Source organism: Natator depressus, chromosome 13, assembly GCF_965152275.1.
Source record: "Natator depressus isolate rNatDep1 chromosome 13, rNatDep2.hap1, whole genome shotgun sequence".
In the NCBI taxonomy this organism is placed as follows: domain Eukaryota; kingdom Metazoa; phylum Chordata; order Testudines; family Cheloniidae; genus Natator; species Natator depressus.
The window spans coordinates 18,361,892-18,383,572 of record NC_134246.1 but is presented as its reverse complement, the minus strand read 5'-3'; the positions used below and the strand labels follow the sequence as shown (position 1 = coordinate 18,383,572).

Here is a 21,681-nt window from a genome sequence, read left to right as displayed (position 1 = left end):
ACCAGAGGAAAAAAATCTGATCCTTCAACTGAGGGAATTAGCCTGTCTTCATTTGCTTATGTTTGCAATTCTGCTATCCTTGGCTGCTTCTGGATGCCCAGAAGGCAGCTGTGACTAAGTGATTTTAGGTATCTGTGTTTGGCAAAAAGGTTGCAGTCCTTCATCTGAGATTCAGAGTTTAGAGCAGTGAACCACATCTGTGTCACCTCAAGACTGAAAAACTGCATGTGGTTTATGGGGCTGCAAACTGAAACGATTCAGAAACATGCTGGTACAGAATAGGGCTGCCCTCTTGGTCAGTGGCATTTCTTATCGGGAGTGTGTTACATTTGTGCTCTGCAGTGGCTTCTAATTTCTTTCTAAATGTAATTTAAGGTGCTTGCTTTAACATATATACCTTTTAAATGGTTTGGGTGCTGGGTTCGTCATAGAGCACCTTTCTCTTAGTGCAAATATTGAGTTAGTTCCCTAGGTTAACTGAAAGGAGGCAGAAGTCTGAAGATTTTTGGTGAAAGTTGTGTACCTTCATTTCAAGTGCGCATAGTAGAAAATAATGTTTAACCCCCTTCACTGCAGCAATTTTAGAATAACCCTTAATTGAACACAATGCTGACTTAAACTAACAGAACTATACTACCATCTTTAAGAGTGAGGATCCCCTATTTGAAAACACTGAGAATAGATGCTGCATGCAAAAAGGAGAGAAAAAAATAAACGTTAAGCTAAAGCTTTTCATGAACTAACTCCCAACTCACAGCGACTTGGAAGATGAAGGTCTCTTCATTTCTGGCCACCTTCGACGCTGAAACTGCCTAATTATCAAGCAGCAAAAGGAGAAAAAAAGTTAACCATCACCAAGAAAACCACCGGCACTATGGTCTGAAAGATGGGAAACTATTTTAGCTTGAATCTGAATGACAGGAAATAGAACATGCTCTGCCAGTGAATAAATAGGAATACTACAGAAATTCAAATTAACAGGGCTGGAGGGAGAGTTTGCATCAAAGGTATCCCTGACAGACAGGTGAGTCCCTCCTCTGCTTTCCCAACCCCAGATTCCTCATTGCTTAGTGTGTCCTGATAAAAAATGTACCTGAACTGCTCGTAGCTTCCATCTTTAAGCCCTAAGTAAGAAAAGAAAAAAAAAAAATTAACTGATGCCTGCAAAAGAATAAGGTATTGGGTAAGGCATAATGCAAAAAATTGTGATGGCTCAGTACCTTCTACCTACTAACCCAGTGGTTCTCAAACTTTTATACTGGTGACCCTTTCACACAGAGTGCAACCTCCCCCCCTTAAATATAAAAAATTGTGGTTTTAATTTATAACACTTATAAATGCTGAAGGCAAAGCGGGATTCGGCAGTGTTGGTTGACAGCTCGCAAGCTCCAGTTTGAGAACCCCGTGCTAACCTTTGTTACATAACCCCAAAAATGGCTTGTGAATTAAGTTCAAATTAGGTAGTGTGTACTCTGATCTGTTATCATTATCCAGAATCAAAGCATTTTCTACTTTACATCAACACAGAACTAGAGTTTGCAGCACCGTGGTAATTCACAGGCAGGTTCATTTAAATAAATGTAGTAGAAATATCAATTAATTAAATACACAATCAGTATAGAAGCCCCTATGCTATTTTTAATCCCCCACACCAGGAGAGTGGGATAAAGTTTAGGATAAACACATTTTCAGTTATGGTACTGCTGGTACGTGGCAGAAATATTTTGAAAGTGTCAATATTAGGTTTTAAAATGTATACCTCAGTGCAGTGACTGGGCAGTTGAAACTTTTCACAACTACTGCTGCAGCAGACTCTGATAATGCTTTGGTTAACACTTGTTTAACACTCATGGGTGTAAAAGCCTACCAATAACGAAATAATTTTCATATTATATAATGAAATTTGTTTTCTCTCTGAGGTGTAAAAACCCTTTCCTTCTCAACTGCTGAGATTTCACTAGCTTACTCATATAATAGCTAGAGTGTGTTCTAGAGGGAACAAGACCTGAATTTTTTATTGAAAAACACAAGCAGGAATTAAACACACTTGTCTTTACTATATATAGAGAGAGTACTTTTTTTTTTTTTTATTTGAAATGCAGTTGTGGGGAACGCTGAGTTTTCTCAGTAAATCAGGCTGAATGTAAGCAATAGAAGGTGATGAAGATAATTGTCGTCTAGAATAAGAAAAGTCATCTCAGTAGCAACAATACAAGATTGCTAATCCAGGGAAGTGGGTGAATTGAAATGGATACAGAAGCTTTTGCTACCAGCACTATGGTAGGGATAAAACCATTAACAGATGGCTGCTTATTGCTTTCCAGTTCCTAATCAGTTTTGTGCATATCATTATCTGGCTCTCATGCTCAGAGGGGGCAAAGTCTGAATGATACAGGAGACTGCACTTTCCTTTTCCTCTCTAGCAGTGCACTCCTGAGGTGTACCTTTTCTTTTGATAACTACTAGACAAAAGTCTCCAGTACTATCAGTCTAGAACTCTTCACCATATTTTAAAAACTCCCACTAGGATAAATGGCTATCCAATCTATTGTGTCCTGTTATAACAGCTGGCTAGGAAACCAACTTCCAGTTCCTCAAAATTTTTGGCATTTTTGGAAAGTTCGTCATACTGATTTAGGATGAATACTCAAAATTTCCCAAAACTGGAAATCCGCAATATTTCATTTTAGACACACTAGGAACACTTCCTAAATGAAATGTGCTCCCCAGGTTGCTTGGGAGCCCTAGGTCCCTAAGATAGTGTCATCTCTACAAACAAGCTGCCAGGAAGTTTGGGAGCACATCCTCACTACAGCTCCCAAGTATCTGGCAACTCAGCAGCTTGGAAGTCCTGTCTCCCAGGCACTGGGCTCCATGGTAGCCCACCTGGCAGACTGCCACAGAGCCTGAGAGCCTGTAGATTTTAATTAATCAAAATTTTTCCAGTGGAAAAATATTTTGTTGGAAAATTTCCAGCTAGTTTTATCTCTGGTACCAGAGCATGTGCTGTGGGGGTTGGGAACAACTGTTTGTTTTGTTTCTTTTAAAGATTGTATAGGTAAAAGGGGAATAAAGTAATACAAGACTTACGCTGAGGATCCTAAACACACATGGGATTTTATACATTTCTATAAGACAGTTCAACTTGTGAGATCTTTAGCTTCTCTAAGTTTAGTATTGTACTCTTCTACTGTTTGCTCAGTTTTCCCCTCAAATATCTACTACTTAATATGTTAGGAAAGTAAACAAAACAGCTTTACATTTGCTCAGTACACTAACTCGATGTCTGTGTAATTCACAGAAATGGATAGTTCTTTAAACGCTGTAAGTACAGCAAATTGAGACACAATCCAATGCATGCAACCATGAACCTAAAGACAGACCACAATTAACAGGATATTAACTTTTTGGGCAACTAGTCATAATATTAGAAATCCATTTGCAATTGTGTAAAATTAGTATTGGTATACTGGAAACCCTTTTCACTTGGGGATTTGGAGAATGTAAGTAGAAGACTCTTACCCAGATCCATGTTCCTAGTTCTTGGGTTGCACTGTTTATATCCTTTGCAGCTTCTTAATTCCATGAGTTGGATGTGCAGTTGATTGAGAATGTCTCTATCTAGTGTGTTTACTGCATTAATCAACTAAGGATAAATAAAGGTTCTTGTTAACAACGGATGGGTTGTTGGTGTTCTTAAAAAAGTTGACAGAGCTTCACACAAAGAACACACATGATTTGTTTCCAAAAGTAAGTAAACCAAGGAAAAGCTGCTCAGGTCAAATGAAGTAGCTATTGTTTTGCACCAGTATTGCTACAGCCGTGCAATCCTAGAATGTATAAGCTGTACTTTGCAACTACGTGGCTCAACTTGGGCTTCCTGGCACCCAGCTCCACACAATCAATTATAGCCATTCTCTCTACAAACAGATATTTAAATACAGAAGAGAGGTTTAAAACCAGGGTAAACTGTATGGGAGGAAGTCATGGCTTAAGGCAGTTCAATGTATCTATGGTAGGGGTTGGCACTAGTGGCATTTACACCAGGGTGAGACAAAGGCCTCAGACATAAGACAAAGCTTTTCCTCCCTATTTCTGATCTGTGACCAGATGTGAGAGAATATCGTCAGTGCAGAGCCAGCTCTAGTCCCTTAAGGCAGGAAGAAGGCACCCCCCTCCCCTACTTTTACTTGCCCCAGAAAACAATTGTCTGCTTCAATGCCACTTGCACTTTTAACCAGGGAAGTGCAATATTTTTCTTGAACAAAGACTGCCTTGCTATGATGTGAATTATTAGCTCCTAATCAAGTCACTGCCTTATATCACTGTTTTAGTGTATACCAGGAGATTTCTTTCAAATGTGCATTGTTTGATGAAAAGCTACTTATTTGGCAATTAAAAAGAAGTAATTTCATATTGAAAGGGGAAAAGAGTTTACTAGTCTGTTTTTAGTATTTCCATTTCTGCTCTCTGTTCAGGTACCTGATATGGGTCAGTGTTGAGATCAAAATACTCCAGGAAGCCAGTAGCAAACTCACAAAACAGGAAGTTGTGTGTCTCATTGATTGTCCTCATACACCAGTATGTGTTGTTGTTGGCACTGGTACAGGCACAGAAAGGACCCACTGCAAATGAAAGGTTGAGATACTTAAAACCATAAGAAGCATTCAGCCAGTGTTAGGCATGCATTTCACTATTCTCATAAACTTTAAGGTCAGAATGGACTATCATGATCATCTAGTCTGACCTCCTGCGTATTGCAGGCCACAGACCCTCACCCACCCACTCCTGTAATAGACCCCATAACCTTGTAGTTACTGAAATCCTCAAATCATGTTTTAAAGACTTCAAGTTACAGATAATCCATTATTTATTCTAGTTCAAACCAGCTGTGCCCCATGCTACAGAGGAAGGTGAAAAACCCCAGGGCCTCTGCCAATCTGACCCAGGGGAAAATTCCACCAACCCCAAATATGGTGATCAGTTAGATCCTGAACATTTTGGTGAGACCCAACAGCAAGACACCTGGGAAAGAATTCACTGTAGTAAATCAGAGCCCTCCCCATCTAGTGTCCCATCTCCAGGCATTGGACATATTTGCTATCAGTTATGGACAGGCCACATGGCATTGTAGGCAATCTCATCATACCATCCCTTCCATAAACTTATCAAGCTTAGTCTTGAAACCAGTTAGATTTTTTGCCCCCACTGCTCTCCTTGGGAGGCTGTTCTAGAACTTCACTCCTCCAATGGTTAGAAACCTTTACCTGATTTCAAACCTAAACTTGGTCAGTTTATATCTATTTGTTCTAGTGCCAACATTGGCTCTTACTGTAAATAACTCCTCTCCATCCCTGGTGTTTATCCCTTGGATGTATTTATAGAAAGCACCCATATCTCCCCTCAGCCTTCATTTGGTTAGGCTATGCAAGCCAAGCTCTCCTTTTATAAAGTAGGTTCTCCATTCCTTTGATCATCCTCGTAGCCCTTCTCTGTACCTGTTCCAGTTTGAATTCACCTTTCTTAACATGGGAGACAAGAACTGCACACAGTATTCCAGATTTAATCTCACCAGTGCCTTGTATAATGGTAATAACACTTCCCTATCCCTACTGAAAATACCTGATGCATCCTAGTATTGCATTAGGCTTTCTCAAAACTGGATCATATTGGTGGCTCCTAGTCCTCGACCAGGTCTTTCTCCTTCTCTGTGCCCCAGCTTATAGCAAAATTCTATGACAGCTTGGTGAGACACTATTCTAAAATGTGTGTTCAGGTAGCATTCCTTCTGCCTCACTTCAGGAATATTGTTGCCCTATGCAAAAATTAGGCAGAGGGCACAGCCAGCACTCTGTTCTATTCTGTCCTGCCCTTTCCACCTGTAGAATGTGAATGTTCCCAGACAGCTTCTCTATGTTCCCTGCCATACTATAGTTCTTGAGAGGGGCCCTTCTGTTCTCCAAGAAGAGGATCTTCTTATAGAGGGCAGTGTCAATGAGAGCTGGGTGTATAATTTTTTTTTTTTTTTAAATTCATTGACAACTGAAAAAATCTGGAATTTTTTTTCCTGAGTGAAATGAAAAACCAAAAATACCCCTCATTTTGGCTGAAGTAAAATGGGTTGTTTTGGCTTTCAGTGGTTTTTATCCCCCCCCCCCTTTTTTTTTTTACACTTTTGTTTTGAAGTTAAATCTAGCTAAATTTCAAAACTAAAATGTCTCTTTGAAATGAAAAAGCATTGACTTTTTTGCAGCTGAAACTATTTCCTGAGTTCAGCTTGAATTTGCAGCTTCAGTCAATCAAACTGCATTTTTGGCAAATGTGCTATTTGCAATAAATAAAATAAAATAAATAATTGGCCTACCTATATTCTCAACCCAACAAATCTTCCCAGTGGCCATGGATCACCTCTCCCCCAACCCTGGAAATGAGCAAATCCCCATGTGCTAGGCCACTACAAACTGGCCAGTTTCCTAAGGATTAGTTATTCATGTAAGGCAAATACTTTAAAGAACACCAAATTATATTTGAGGCTCGTATGCAAAACTGGACCCATTACCTGAAAACCTTGGTAAAAAACACCTATTTGATTTAAACAGATTATTTTTAGCCTCCACTTTTAACTCCCTTTTCAGAAAAAGGTGGTGTTCTTTTCCCCATCCTGTTGGATTGGTAATACCAACCGTAAATGCATTGCTGTATATTATGAGGAAATTCCTGACACCTTGGTCAATATACCATATACTATAAAGTGCTGTCTATAGGACTGATGCTAACAATGAGGGAGCAGTGCATTGCCTGGTGGACAGAATCCTGTCCCAGGCAGTGACCTGCACCGTCCTGGTTATTGCTCAGTCACTGGGATCCTTACATGTCCACAAGGGGGCAGTCTGCCAGTGCTGGTTGTCATGGGTGAAGCAGGTCAAGCCAGGCATGCTGCATGTATCATTGTTTTTTATTCTCTTCAGCAGTTTGCGCAGCTTCTTCTTTCGCCTCTGTTCTCTAAGCAGCCACAGCTTGTCCTTTTCCTGCAGGGCTTTCCTACAGCCAAGAGACAAGGAAAGTTAGGACAATGCACCCAACTCTTAAAAAAAAAAAAAAGGGGGGGGGGTCGGTGTGGACTTGAAAGTCGCTTACAAAATTGATGGGCTTTGCTTCATAAACTGGAAGGAAAATGAATCATTCATATTGTTAAAGAAACAGCCTTCCTTCCAAAAGGCCCTGCTGAGACAATACTTGGTAATTACTGCCCTGTTCTTGTTCAAAACAGTTGAGACATGATCTACTCAGTCCTTATCACAGTTCAGGAAGTAGGTGGGTTTTATTACCCCATTTTCATAGAATCATAGAATATCAGGGTTGGAAGGGACCTCAGGAGGTCATCTAGGTCAACCCCCTGCTCAAAGCAGGACCAATCCCCAACTAAATCATCCCAGCCAGGGCTTTGTCAAGCCTGACCTTAAAAACTTCTAAGGAAGGAGATTCCATCACCTCCCTAGGTAATGCATTCCAGTGTTTCACCACCCTCCTAGTGAAAAAGTTTTTACTAATATCCAACCTAAACCTCCCCCACTGCAACTTGAGACCATTACTCCTTGTTCTGTCATCTGCTACCACTGAGAACAGTCTAGATCCATCCTCTTTGGAACCCCCTTTCAGGTAGTTGAAAGCAGCTATCAAATCCCCCCTCATTCTTCTCTTCTGCAGGCTAAACAATCCCAGTTCCCTCAGCCTCTCCTCAGAAGTCATGTGTTCCAGTCACCTAATCATTTTTGTTGCCCTCCGCTGGACGCTTTCCAATTTTCCACATCCTTCTTGTAGTGTGGGGCCCAAAACTGGACACACTACTCCAGATGAGGCCTCACAATGTCAAATAGAGGGGAACAATCACGTCCCTCGATCTGCTGGCAATGCCCCTACTTATACATCCCAAAATGCCATTGGCCTTCTTGGCAACAATGGCACCTTGTTGACTCATATCCAGCTTTTCGACCTCTGTAACCCCTAGGTCCTTTTCTGCAGAACTGCTGCCTAGCCACTCGGTCCCTAGTCTGTAGCGGTGATTGGGATTCTTCCGTCCTAAGTGCAGGACTCTGCACTTGTCCTTGTTGAACCTCATCAGATTTCTTTTGACCCACTCCTCTAATTTGTCTAGGTCCCTCTGTATCCTATCCCTACCCTCCAGCGTATCTACCTCTCCTCCCAGTTTAGTTTCATCTGCAAACTTGCTGAGGGTGCAATCCACACCATCCTCCAGATCATTTATGAAGTTATTGAACAAAACCGGCCTGAGGACCGACCCTTGGGGCACTCCACTTGATACTGGCTGCCAACTAGACATGGAGCCATTGATCACTACCTGTTGAGCCCGACAATCTAGCCAACTTTCTATCCACCTTATAGTCCATTCATCTAGCCCATACTTCTTTAACTTGCTGGCAAGAATACTTCATTTTACTGAAGACAAAACAGCCAGTGAAGTTAATTGCCTGGCCTAAAGTCTCAGAGTCCTTTTCAGAGCGGGAATTAGAGCTCAGAATCTGCTAGCTCCTAGTCCCATGCTTGAACCACTAGACCCCCACTCTCTTATTCACTGCCCTTTCTTTAGATGTAAAATGTCTTAAATACAGAAGAGATGCAGTATTGTTGTGTTTGACTACTTCTTGGCTAGTGTGTGTTCATCGAAGTTTAACCTGTGAGCATCTTGCTTTTTTCTTCCAAAGAAGGAGGCCTGCACTTACTTGAAAGGATGGAGACTAGATCCTTTGTGCCTCAGTTTGCCCTTGTGTTTGGAATGGTAACTGGGAAAAAACCACACATTCACAATCAAGAACACCAAAAGACAATTGCTTCTGTTTATACAGAATTTGCACACTGCATTCAAATAAAAAAATGTCACCTCTTCTGCTGAGTTATTCACTATAAATGTGCAACCTAGCTGGACTGGAATCTACCCTTCTAAGCATTTTTTTGCATTTTCTGTTGTCTCCACAAAATCATGGGAGGACAGGGACATCTTGTGGTGTGTTGCAACATGTATCTGCAAGTGATTTCAGATACTGCAGCTTCAACGTTACCTGTTCTGTGCATATGAGAGCCAAAATTATACGTCAGCTAAAACAATTAGATTTCCACTTTTAGTACTTTCTTCATGTAAATTTTTATGAACTTATTTTGATAATAGAGTTGCCAGATGCCTATAATCTTTCCTCCCTTGTAGTTAAAAAAATATATATATCAATATAAATGGACTGGTAGGTGCTTGCTGTATTGTTACGGACTAGTAGTGCCTGGGAAATAGATAAAAGGTAGCGTTGTAACAAACATTCTGGCTTGTACCAGTGTCTAATTTATTCTGGAGATCTATGTACTCAACAGGATTCTGGCAAGTGTGTGTTGGGTTTTAAACAAGTTAGTCTACTGTTTAGATCTCTTTTTGGAACTCCCTTTCCTGTGTTATAAAAAATTAGGGCTATTCAAGTTTTTGCAAGGTGATCTTTGTGATTTTTGCATACACAAATTACAAAATAAAACCATTTTTTAAAATGAATAAAAGCTCAGTTAATTGTAACACTATTGGCGATTGTCATGCCCTCCATTAGCAGCCTTGCAAATCAGAAGCCAATTTAAAAAGTTTTGCAATTTAATCTAAATAGTGTAGCAGACTGAATTCTGTCACACTTGTGCAGGTTCTAATAGACTCTTCAACAGACAAATAAAAAAAGTAATGTAATTCAAATAAAATGTTAGAATATATCTTTGAGTGCCACAGAGCTTTAAAAAGGCTAATTGTCAACATAAGGTAACTATTACTATCAAATAACTAGTCTGATTCTGCAAGCTTACATTTCACACACAAAGTATGTATCTAATTCTTAATCAATAAATTTTCTTATTGCAGAATTGTAGCTTTACATAATTGAAACTTTACTCATATGTGTAGTCCCATTGACTTCAGTGGGATCACATATGCACTTGTGTAAACGCTTGCAGAGCAGAAGTGTCTAAACATTCTCCACATAAACAAGTTCATCCATAAATGTTAAAATAAAATCTGTCCTTCACAGTAGTTTTTAAAATGTAACTCTTTGAAACCAGTGATTTTATAGGGCTATGTAAGCTTTCACGGACTCATACTGTGTTTTGGAAAATATTACACATGTAAGAGGGAGTGTTTGTACCGCTTAGAATTACATCACTATATATCAGATTACACACAAATCTCATTCTTCATTCAGCATTACATAGGTTCCTACTGTATGCCACACTTGTACGTATTATTTGGCAACACCAGGGAATATTAAACAACGGTGCTACATTTGTTGTATAGTTTCAGCTACAAGCCACTGCACTGCAGATCGCCAGCTAACAAACGCTACGCAGACTGTGCACTCCACAGTTGTTAGCTAGCAGGTTATGTGAACCCAGGGAGCTGAAGGGTGTATTCTGAACAGCTCAGCCTGTAGAAGCAACAGAGAGGGGATGTGTCAAACCTGCCCATCTCTTCGGGCAGAGATGCCTGTTCATCATAATAGCAAGAACTCCCCCCCCCCCCCCCCGAAGGCCTCTATAGGGCACATCTCACAGTATTTTTTCTTTTAATAACCTTTGAAAAACCTTTTTTGAGCTACTTTAATTAATGGGAGGTGGTATTGCTGTCTGGTTTCTCTAAATATACAGGCCTGCTCCATCTGCTCTGTAGAGCGCACACAATACCACCGCAGATCTATGGCTGATATTCCCATGGTGACACCTGGCTCATTGGCAAACTCAATAGGAGCCGTATTATCAGCTGTTTCTGGCACTCTTAAGTTGCTTTGCTGAGCAGCTTTCTTGAAAGCAAATTTTATTCAAGTACTTTAACAACTGATTTTACAAGATTCTCTGCTATGCTTGTTTGCCTGAAGCCCTCAGGAAGCTCTTAAATGCTCTCCCTATGCAAGGTGTGTGCTGCCTTACAATTCTTTTGGAAATTCTTGGGCACATTAAAAGCTAACTGTGCAGAGTCCCTGATGCACAATCAAGGTTTTGACATTTAACTACTGCACTTAGAATTCAGTTAGTAAGAAAAGTTTGGGTACGTTTAAACCAGTGCTGGCTGTACAGCTACAGGTGCTCCCGACTAGCTGGAAAATGCCTGTTTCTTCCAGCTAGCAGTTGCTATATGAAAAGGAGTACTTGTGGCACCTTAGAGACTAACCAATTTATTTGAGCATAAGCTTTCATGAGCTACAGCTCACTTCATCGGATGCATACTGTGGAAAGTGTAGAAGATCTTTTTATACACACAAAGCATGAAAAAATACCTCCCCCCACCCCACTCTCCTGCTGGTAATAGCTTATCTAAAGTGATCACTCTCCGTACAATGTGTATGATGATCAAGTTGGGCCCTTTCCAGCACAAACACTTTCCACATATGCATCCGATGAAGTGAGCTGTAGCTCACGAAAGCTTATGCTCAAATAAATTGGTTAGTCTCTAAGGTGCCACAAGTACTCCTTTTCTTTTTGCGAATACAGACTAACACGGCTGTTACTCTGAAACCTGTCAGTTGCTATATGTTTTACTGCTGGTGTCTGAGGAAATGGATTACGATGCCCATGATTAAACTGAAGGGGGAGCAATTTGCTCTCATCTGACCTTTGTATTATTCCATTTGTGCAGTATACTTATTGAAAGCAGAGAAAGTGACACTGCTCCCCTTTGGAAAAGCAAGTCTAAAGTAAGAACAATGTGCTTAATAAATCATCTCTGTTCTCAGATGACCCCACCACCACTGCATCTGAGCACAGAGTTATATTTGATCAGCTGGATTTGAACCCATGACGAAGGCTAAGATTTAATCGTGGGTATTTTTAGTAAAAGTCATGGACAGGTCACGGGCAAGAAACAAAAAATCACGGGCCCGTGACCTGTCCATGACTTATACTCTGATTGAATTGGGGTGGGGGGTGCCTGGGGGCCCACTGCTGCTCCCACCGCCCCTGCTGGGCAGGGAGGGAAACCCCAGGAGGCCAGCGGCTGCTCCAACTGCCATGGGGTGGGGGCGGGGAGCCCACGGCCAGGCGTTGCTCCAGCCGCCCCGGATCACTGTTGGGAGCCGCTGAGCTGTGGCTGCTCCCACCACCCACAGGGCTGCTGCTCAAGCAGTCCCCGGGGCCAGCCACATCAGCCGCTGCTCAGGCGGTCCCTGGGGCGGGCTGCCAGAGCAGTGGCTGATGGGGCTGTCCAAGTGGCTGGCTGCAGAGCTGCTCCAGCAACAGCCAGTGTGGCTGTCCCCAGGGCAGCTGCTCGCGCAGCCCTGGGGTCAGCCACACCAGCCACTGCAGAAGTCACGGAGGTCACACGAAGTCACAGAATCTGTGACAAACACGGAGCCTTACCCATGACCTTAGGTCACCAACACTAGACCAGAGGGACAGCTTAAAAGCTAGTTAGAAGCTTGACCTTGTCCATCATTTTAAATGGCATTAATTAGTCCTGAATTAATTCATGAGAAACAGAAATGCCTGAGTTCTGCTAGTTCTGCACTGTAAGAGAAGTGAGTTCTTACCAGCAGGACATTCCCAGTCAAACACTACAACTGTTGGAGTAAAGGGACAGAAGGAGGCCAGAGAAAAGACCTATCACTTTGTAAAACAAGTCCCCACCTTTTGCTTTAGTGACCAGCTTTAAAATGTGCTTCTCTGAGCGTCACTTTGATTATTTCAGATTCATAACCATTCCTGTGTAACAGAAAGGTGGGAGGGAAGCAAGCCTCAGCTAAACTGGGCACTGGATTAAGAGCTCCTGTTAGCATCATCAGCATAAACTCTGGTAAAACAGATTCTTACCCTGCCTGCCAAGACTCATATCAGCCACCGTTGCATATTACAACTTGCTACTTTAATGTATGTGTGGAGATACCTTATCTTGTTACAGTCACACTCCTCTGGTCGCTTCTTCTTTAGATGACCTCTGACCTCCCTTAAGTTTTTTATTTTATTTTGCAGTGTTTCAATCTAACAACAAAAATCACAGAATGAATTGGTTGGGTTCCTATCTTCTCCCATCCATTCTAGTCCAATAAAAAATTTTCTTTCCCCACTCTTACCTTGCTCCTACCCCACGCAGACTGCAGTGGCTCCTCTGATGCACCTGTACATACTTTTCTAGGCTTCTGCCACAGGATCAAAATTACCAAAACTATTCCCCCCCCTACAGCCCAGGAGCAAACCTTCTTCTGGCTGCCTAGGATGGAAACCTGAGCTTGGAGCTATAGGAAAGTCAGTCTTTCTATTCCCAAAATACCAACCATGACCTACTTAGGGCAGGTCTTAACCACCATACTGAGCTCTGGTAGGGGAAAGATATGGCTATGTTCTGATTTGCATACAACTTCCTCCCATCATTCAGATTTGAAAAAGGCTGGATGTTACCTAGCAAAAGGAACAAGTCCAACTGAAGCCTTTTGGAGAGGTATGGCCCATTGTGAATTTGAAACAGGAACAGATTTCCCTTCTTTTAGGATTGCAAGAGGAAGTGACAGGTCTCCACCATTTTACATTACAATCATTTGAAACCTCTGGCTGCATGGAGCACAGAACAGTGGTTAGTTTCATTGCGTTGGCATATGCATTTGCGGGAGAGGAGCGAAGTGCCAGACCATTATCTGCTTCTTTCCCTGTAATTGAAGGCAATAACGTTGCTAATATGTTGGTACTGTTCACTCTAGCTGGCAGTGCACATACGTGCTCACGAGATGGGTCTAGGGCTCCCACCTTGGCTCTTTACATGGGGAGACAATGTAAACATATCATCCAGGATTGAGGAAAAGGTTACTACCCCACCACCACTAAATAGCAGCTGCAGCATGACAGGCTGGCGTACATGTGGTGGACCCAGAACTCAAGAGGAGTACACAAAGGATCCTGCCCTGTGACCCTATACAAGAAACAGAGGAGACAGGAGAGAGATGAGACGAGGCAATTTTCTTCTGCATTCCATACTGCACATGCTTGTTAAAAAACAGAGCTGGAACAAGACGATACTGAAGAAGCTTGACTTTAGCTTGCCCCTTAGTGTACTACCAAAGCTAATATGGTCTTCAGTATCTCCCATGGCCTGTGCAAGATTTGCAGTGTAAAAGCATTCCCAGATATGATTTGCTGAGTGATTACAAAAGCTCCTTTCCCTGTACTCTGCGATGTTTTTGGGTTTCAGCTTTTTCTCCCCAACATCTCCCTGTGCCCCAATGACTGGCTAAATATTCACTGGCCTGAATGCATGGGCCTGCAGGGAGACCTCATATGACAACTTCTCTTCCAAATCCCTCATCTCCACAAACCAAGTAAAAACTAATCCAATTCCCAAATGCAAAAGTTAAAAATAACAAAATAAAGCAGCATATTACATACATACAGCTGTTAAGATCACTAACCTCATGGTCAATATGAAGTTTATGGTCCTTCCAAGCCTGCAGTGACTTGTACAGATCTGTGTCACACTGAACAGTATCATTCTCCAGGATATAGCATCTGTCCACAGGAGAATAAAATTTTATTACAGAGGAGCCAGCAACAGAAACATCTGCTTTTGATAACTCTGAGGCCATCTCTACACTTACCAGGTTCGATGCTGCTGCAATTGATTCAGTGGGAGTCGATTTAGCAGGTCTAATGAAGAGCGCTCTCCCATGGACTCCGGTACTCCATTGGAATGAGAGGAGTAAGGTAAGTCAATGGGAGACATCTCCCATCAACACAGCGCAGTATAGACACTGCAGTAAATCGATCTAAGCTACGTAGACTCCAGCTACATTATTCATGTAGCAGGAGTAGCGTAACTTAGGTCGACTTACCGCGGTAGTGTAGACAAGGCCTGAGTTCCAAAGCTCCAAAAAGCAAATGATACCAATTCAACAACATTAAATAATCTACTGGGGGAGGGGCGGATTTGTTACAAATTTACCATGATAACACACAGCCAATGTGAAAACTAACTGGAGTGTAATAAACAATCAATCACTTTGAATATCCTTGTAAACAGGGCCGGCTCTTCGTTTTTTGCTGCCCCACGCAGCAAAAAAACACCTGCCGAATTGCCACCGATGGCGAGACCCAAGTAAGGAGAGTCGCCGCCCAATTTATGCTGCGGGAAACAATGGAGAGGAGCTGCCGCCGAATTGCCGCTGGGGCTGCTGCCGGAGTGTCGCCCCTTCAACAGCGCCGCCCCAGGCACCAACTTGCTTACCTGGTGCCTAGAGCCGGCCCTGCTTGTAAACTATCATATACTGGCTATTTCCTATTGCTGCTCTTAGACTGGGCTACACAGACTTCTAAGTTACTTATCAAGCATGTAGCATGTCGTTACATTACTTATCAAGCATGTAACGAATTCTAAAAGCTTCTCGGAAGCAGTAATCCGTTAACACTTAACTGAATGATCTATGACAGAGACATGAGAGATTCCCCAGAAAAACTGTCAGGTTTCAAAGAGAAGGAACTTTTACAGCTTTTACAGCAGGATAAAATTCAAAAACACCTAAGTGACTTATGAGCCTAAGTCTCATTTTCAGGAGTGACTTAGGCTTTTAAGTCCCATTGACTTTTAATGAGATTTAGAATCCCAAGTCACTGTTAAAAATGGGATTTAGGCATTTTTGAAAATTTTACACTAGGAGCTTAGTAAATACCACAGATAGGTATTTCTGAAGTGTCATTTGACAAAAAGCTGTGAACTCCCTGCCACGGCTTTCACAGGAAAGTTTGTGGATAAGGAAGCGGTAGGACTCCTCAGGCAGGTACATGTCTGCAGCAGTGTTTGCACAACCAGCAATTCGCGTGGACTTGGGAGCCACCTAATCAGGGAGCAGGATGAATACCCTTTGATTCAGGAGGTCACTCACACAGCACAAACAGCACATTCTGACTCATGACCACAAAGGTAGGGATCCTCAACTGCACTACCTTCAATGGAGCCATGCCACCTTACACCAGCGGAGGAGCTAGCCCTAGAAGCAGGAACTGAAGCGTGTTTACATGAGCTAATCAGTGAACAATTCAAAATAACGAACATATTGATAACGGATGTCTGTCTGAGGAAAATTCATAAGACGACCGTGACTAAGCTAATCAAACACAAATTTAGCTGCAAACAGCTCTAGAGTTTACACACACAGGAGTAGATTTCTTTCTTCCCAGTGGTGTTACGGTGCCTTCACAGCCCAGATAATTCCCTCTCCCCACCCTCCAAGGCTCCACCTCACAATGCTTCTCTCCCCTCAGTCCAGCATTCACATTCCCAAAATTGGCAAGAGGGAGGTGCAAAAGGCGGCAGCTTCCCCTAGAACTCCAATTGCGTTCTTAGAATAAGCAGTTACACTCAGCTAGGGCCTTGCCCCAGTTACAGCCAACCCCCTTGCACAGACCAGGTGGATCACTATGAGTTCCACTGTACAGCTTATCCTGGTCTCAAATAAGGATGAGCATTCCTGGTGCAAACAGCAGTTGTGCTTGTTTACACTAGGGGTCTGAACTGGCTAATCACTGAGGGGTGAAATGGCGGCAAGTCTCCAGTGCAGACAAAGCTTAGAGCATGGGACAGCCCTCTGCAGCCACACACCATTTCCTGTGTGATGGCAAATCATCCACTGTGAAAAGCTAATGCTACTAAGGGTAAGGATGGGGACTTCAGAGAAGGGAGAAAGAGGGACTTAAATGTACAGTCAGAATGGGATTTTCAAAAGGTGTAACTCAGTGCCCATTGAAATCAATGTGAGTTATACCACTGACTTCAATGGGAGCAGAGCTAGGCCAATGTTGAGAGTTTTGGAAAATTCCCACCTCCGAGCCCTCACTCTGCAGGGACAGTGGCTGAACCCAGGCAGATTTCCTCTCCTGCTCTTTCTCTCCTCCCCAAATAAACGATTTCTGCAGCAGTTTCACTCTGCCAAGCTGGAAAGTCGGAGGCCAGGTGTCAGCATCCAAATTACTAGTTCACCAAAAGAAACGCACCTATTCTTTCTCAACCTGCCCACGGGTGACAAGGGCAAATGTCACACACTGTACGCACTCACCTGTGAGTCACTTTGATTAAATTAGGGGCCATATACTCTGCGATGCCGCCCGTGCCACTGTATTCTCCGATGTCCTTATCCTCCTCTGCTCCTGCAGCCTCCCCCTCTGTCTTGTGTCTTTTGGTGATATTCCTTGGTAAGACAGGATGGTAGCCATCTTCTAAGCCCAAATTATAAACCTCTCCATCCAGCTCAATGGACACAGAGCGAATAGAGCGATTCCGGACATAGCTTGGCTTGTATTCTGGAAGACAGGGAGAGAGAATGTGTGCTATAATCTGATCTTGCTTGAGCCAGGTCCTTCCTCAGACACCAGCCAGACTGTGACATTTGGAATTAACTGGCCCATCTTCCAGGTTTGGTGTTTGCTGCAGCTGTCCTCAGAGCTGTTGTCTCACTACCACTTTCATGGGCAGATGGGCACAGAGAAGGCGGGGGGAGGAAGATCTGCAATATGGTTTAGCGAGAACATAGTTCATTTTTAAAAATTGTTTTTACTGGGAGAGTCACCAGGTGGCAGCAAAAGCTCAAAAAATAACCCGGATCAGTAGAAATGGAAGAGCTGCACTGTACTAGGTCATTCCTGCGCATACCACGACAGCTTTTCCCCTTCAGCATGCGCTCCTGGGCTTTGTCCGATCTACGTTAAAGTTCCCAGACAACTGAACTCCCATTACATCCCACAGAGACTATTTTGACGGAGCTCAGAAAGGTTTCCCAGCATTCAGACTGACCCTTTGTCTCAATTTCACCTTTTTCCCTCACAGACAAGCTATTTTAGTTTTTAACCTCTCCCCGCAAATCAATCCCGCCTGGCCCTTCCTCATTTCTATTCCTTGTCCCTAAATTCCCTTGTTTGCCAATATCTTTCTGATGCTGAGGTGCCCACAGCTGACTGCCTCTTCTACAGTCTCTCCAGTGCCACGTAGTCCCTTATAACACAGTCTTTCCGTACGCAGCCCAAACTCACACGGTTACCATTCTGCACTATGAACTGCCCACAATCACTCGTCAGTCTGTTTGGTACTGCTGCTTTCCAAGATTCTTCTTCCCTGCTCAAAACCCAAGAGATTCTAGAGATGGATCCAAGTTTTACATCCAGATCCTGCCCTTGCAGAAAAAAGGATGACAGCAGCACAACCTGACTGGAAGCCACCACGGAAAGGCCCCTCTCCTTGCTGGTGCCTGATCCTTTCCTGAGCATCAAGGGACTCATGGTTGTCCCAGGACTCACTGGAATCAAGTCTCTTCCGGATTCCTCCTCTCTGTCCAAAGCTGAAGGCTAGCAGAGTGCACCCCACAAGAATGAGACTTTTGTTTTTCAGTCTGATGAAGAGAGATATGCTGCTGTGGCATGAAAAGAAACTAGCCCACATGCTCAAAACAGACCTTTCAACAGGGGAAACCCCCATACAGAAGAGGAGAAAAAAAAACGGGAAACATTAACCAGTGTGTTGTCTCACCAAAAAGGTGGACTGTTCAAATGAGTTATGTCCTATAATTGACATAGGACCTGTTTTGGGGGCCCATCTCGGATTTCCTGGTGAAGTTGGTCAGGAGGTTCAGGACCCATTCATGAATCTTGGTGGGCTTTCAACAGCAAAAGAAACATCTCTCTCCTCCCAGTGCTAAGCTTTGGTTTCTGGCACTTAATTCCAGTTGATGTGCTACAGAAAGCAGAATACCAGCTGGATGATCTAGCTCTGCACTTTTTTCCACCTGGGGCTCAAAATGTATTGCTGATATTGAGCCAGGTGAATCATAGCAGAAGAAAAAAAAACATTTTAGGCTCTAATTATGGAAACGTTTGAATAAGAGGAGGAAACTCCCATCTTTTCAATACCAGAAGGATGTTCCAAAAAGCTACACCCTAATGATTAGACTCAAAATGCAAACTCTTCTTTTTTTAGTTGCTCTCTTATTTCATCTTGTTATTCTCTGCCAGTCAAGAGTTTCTAGTCCCTGTGAACTTCATGTACCCAACCTGGTGCACTGGCCTTTAGCATGCAGCTGCAGGGAACCACAGCCTACATGTATCCCTGAAGAATCCTCTTACACTCAGAATGCAGGAGAGAACTTCTCCATTGCAGCCATTCCCAGTCTCACCTGAGTCATTCTTCATCAATCTGGTATGAGAGAGCTCACAAATCAAGTCATGTTTTTGTCATTCACTATCCACAGTGCTGGACCAGAGTATTTAGTACTGTGATTTGTCCCAAATGCCATCTATTCCAAGAGGAATGGTTAAAATATTTTAAGTGATGAATTTTCAGCTGGGCCTCCTTGTTTGCAAAGCAAATTGTGGGCACAAATTCTGATAGTTACATGTCTAACCACCTGATTTGCTCCCACAACTTCCAAGTTTTGCTCTCCAATTCATTTGCCTGTATACACACACACACACACACACACACACACACACACACACAAGTGCAGGGCCTCTGACTATTAGTCCTTAAATGCCTACAATCCGTTGTCATCATAATTTTCTTACCAGGTTTCGCAGCCTCTGCTCCAGGAAGGCCCAGGAATCTCACATCTTTTTCTCCGTCTCTGTTCCTCAGAAGCTGGCTGATATCTTGCCTATATTATTATATGGTTACATCCTCAAAGCTGAATCTAGAAACTGAGTTTGGAGAAATCGATCTATGCTAAAGGAAGCTAATGCCTCATCATTGCACCATCTCTCCACAACTGCTATCCTTCTCTTCTTGTGTCCCTCAGCATGGGTCTGTCTCTCTCTCTCGGGGGCAGGTACAAAGCTCCAGATAGGTCTGCCTCAGCCAGACTGAAGACTAAACCAGTCGACTCTTTCATGAGTTATTTTTTGGTAGCAAAAAGTAGCTGCATCTGAGGTTTCAGCAATGGGTGGTGAGCATGCACTGCAGCACCTGGAATAATTATTCAATTACATAAAGAAATGAGGTAATGTTTTATTATAAAACCATAAACTTCATATCTGGCATAAGCACGCACAGCCTTCAGCTTTATATTATCTTCCCTAAGCCATCATTCAAGCCTTATTACTAGTTTCCACCTGCCAAAGTCATGATTTAGCACTGAGATCACTTCGGAATGATAGTTCTCTCAAGGATAACTGCGTACTGTATCTGCTGTATGTGGCAACTTCTCCAAAGCAGAAGCCCAGCTACATAGCAGAGGCATTAGTGAAAGGGCGAAAGCACTTGCACTTCCCTGCTGCTACCCGTTCTGCATCAGTAGTTTGGATCTGATGTATTTTCCATTTCCTAAATGATCATGGAAAAAGTCTTTTAGATTATTACTATGAGCAAGTATTCTGCTAATGGATTCTAACCATGGGGAATTTATTTTATTTGAATGGCCCATAAGGAAAAAAAAAATCTGATGCCAGCTCAATGTTTCCTATTACTATCAATATATTTTAACAGAGTTTTGGAGAAAGGTACAATTTTCAAAAGTACCAGAGTGCCTTAAAAAGAAAAGGAGGACTTGTGGCACCTTAGAGACTAACAAAGTTATTTGAGCATAAGCTTTCGTGCGCTACAGCTCACTTCATCGGATCCACTACATGCATCCGATGAAGTGAGCTGTAGCTCACGAAAGCTTATGCTCAAATAAATCTGTTAGTCTCTAAGGTGCCACAAGTCCTCCTTTTCTTTTTGCGGATACAGACTAACATGGCTACTACTCTGAAACCTGTCAAAGTGCCTTAGACTCTTAGAGCCAGATTTTTAAAACTATTTAGGTATCTAAAGTTGCAGTTAGATGCCTACTGAGATTTTCCATGGGAAATTAGGTGCTTAGTAAAATTTTCAAAAGCATCTATTTGCATCTTTAAGGGCCAAAATATCTTAAAATCTGGCCCTGAGTGACTTAGGTGCTTTTGAAAATTTTACCCCAAATCTTTTGTCTCTAAGTAATTGATGTTCAGGTGTTTTTTTTTCCTAATAATATCAGACTGTCTTAAAACACTGGGATTTTGCCACAGCAGTGGAATCTGACCTTCAAGCAAAACAAATCTCATGGAAGTTACAATGAAAATACACTAATGTTTTGTACAATGCTCTTTCCTTCCTGTTTAGTAAGTTACAGGCAGAAAAGTGGAAGTAGACCATGCATATTTGTAACTGCCATTATTCATATGCATTTCAGCATCACAGTAGGGGCAGATCTATACCACATTTGTTATACAGAGTAACATTATACATCATAAGACAATTGTGTAATATTGCTTATTATAGTCTCACTATTGTTTAAATGTTCTTACTTCCAGAAAGCTTTGTTTCATATTTCTTAATACAAAATCACAAGCCATCTAAAACTCAAAGGAAATTAAGAGGACAGAGAAATACAAATTATTCAAAGAACATCCCGACTTACACTAAAAAGCAGGTACACTCAGAGAACACACCCTGCTGAAAGTCCTTTTTCCTTGCTCCCAATATATGAAGGAATTTCAGGTTAGCTATAAATGTATAGGTGCCCCCAGATTGATTTTAGGCCTAGCAGCTGAGTATCACCAACCCAGAATATACTCGCTCTTGCTGACAGGGGTAAATCAGGTGTCTAATTCAGTTTGGAATTGTTGTTTTAATTTTTAACTTGTGTTCTCTGTTTTAGTGAGCAGCATTTGCTAGGCACT

At 42.4% G+C, this 21,681-nt stretch overlaps 1 protein-coding gene across 4 annotated transcripts in view; it reads right to left on the bottom strand.

Annotated features, from left to right (window-relative positions):
- SULF2 (sulfatase 2) overlaps positions 1-21,681 on the bottom strand; it is a 238,580-nt gene that overhangs the window by 3,576 nt on the left and 213,323 nt on the right. For all 4 annotated transcript variants that reach the window (XM_074970050.1, XM_074970048.1, XM_074970047.1 and 1 more), the window contains 9 exons: positions 17,058-17,301; positions 14,421-14,517; positions 12,908-13,002; positions 8,742-8,801; positions 6,872-7,041; positions 4,483-4,625; positions 3,523-3,646; positions 1,094-1,124; positions 756-812 (listed from right to left, as the gene is read on the bottom strand). In XM_074970050.1, coding sequence (XP_074826151.1) covers positions 756-812; positions 1,094-1,124; positions 3,523-3,646; positions 4,483-4,625; positions 6,872-7,041; positions 8,742-8,801; positions 12,908-13,002; positions 14,421-14,517; positions 17,058-17,301 — 1,021 coding nt within the window. The remainder of the gene's footprint in view (positions 1-755; positions 813-1,093; positions 1,125-3,522; positions 3,647-4,482; positions 4,626-6,871; positions 7,042-8,741; positions 8,802-12,907; positions 13,003-14,420; positions 14,518-17,057; positions 17,302-21,681) is intronic.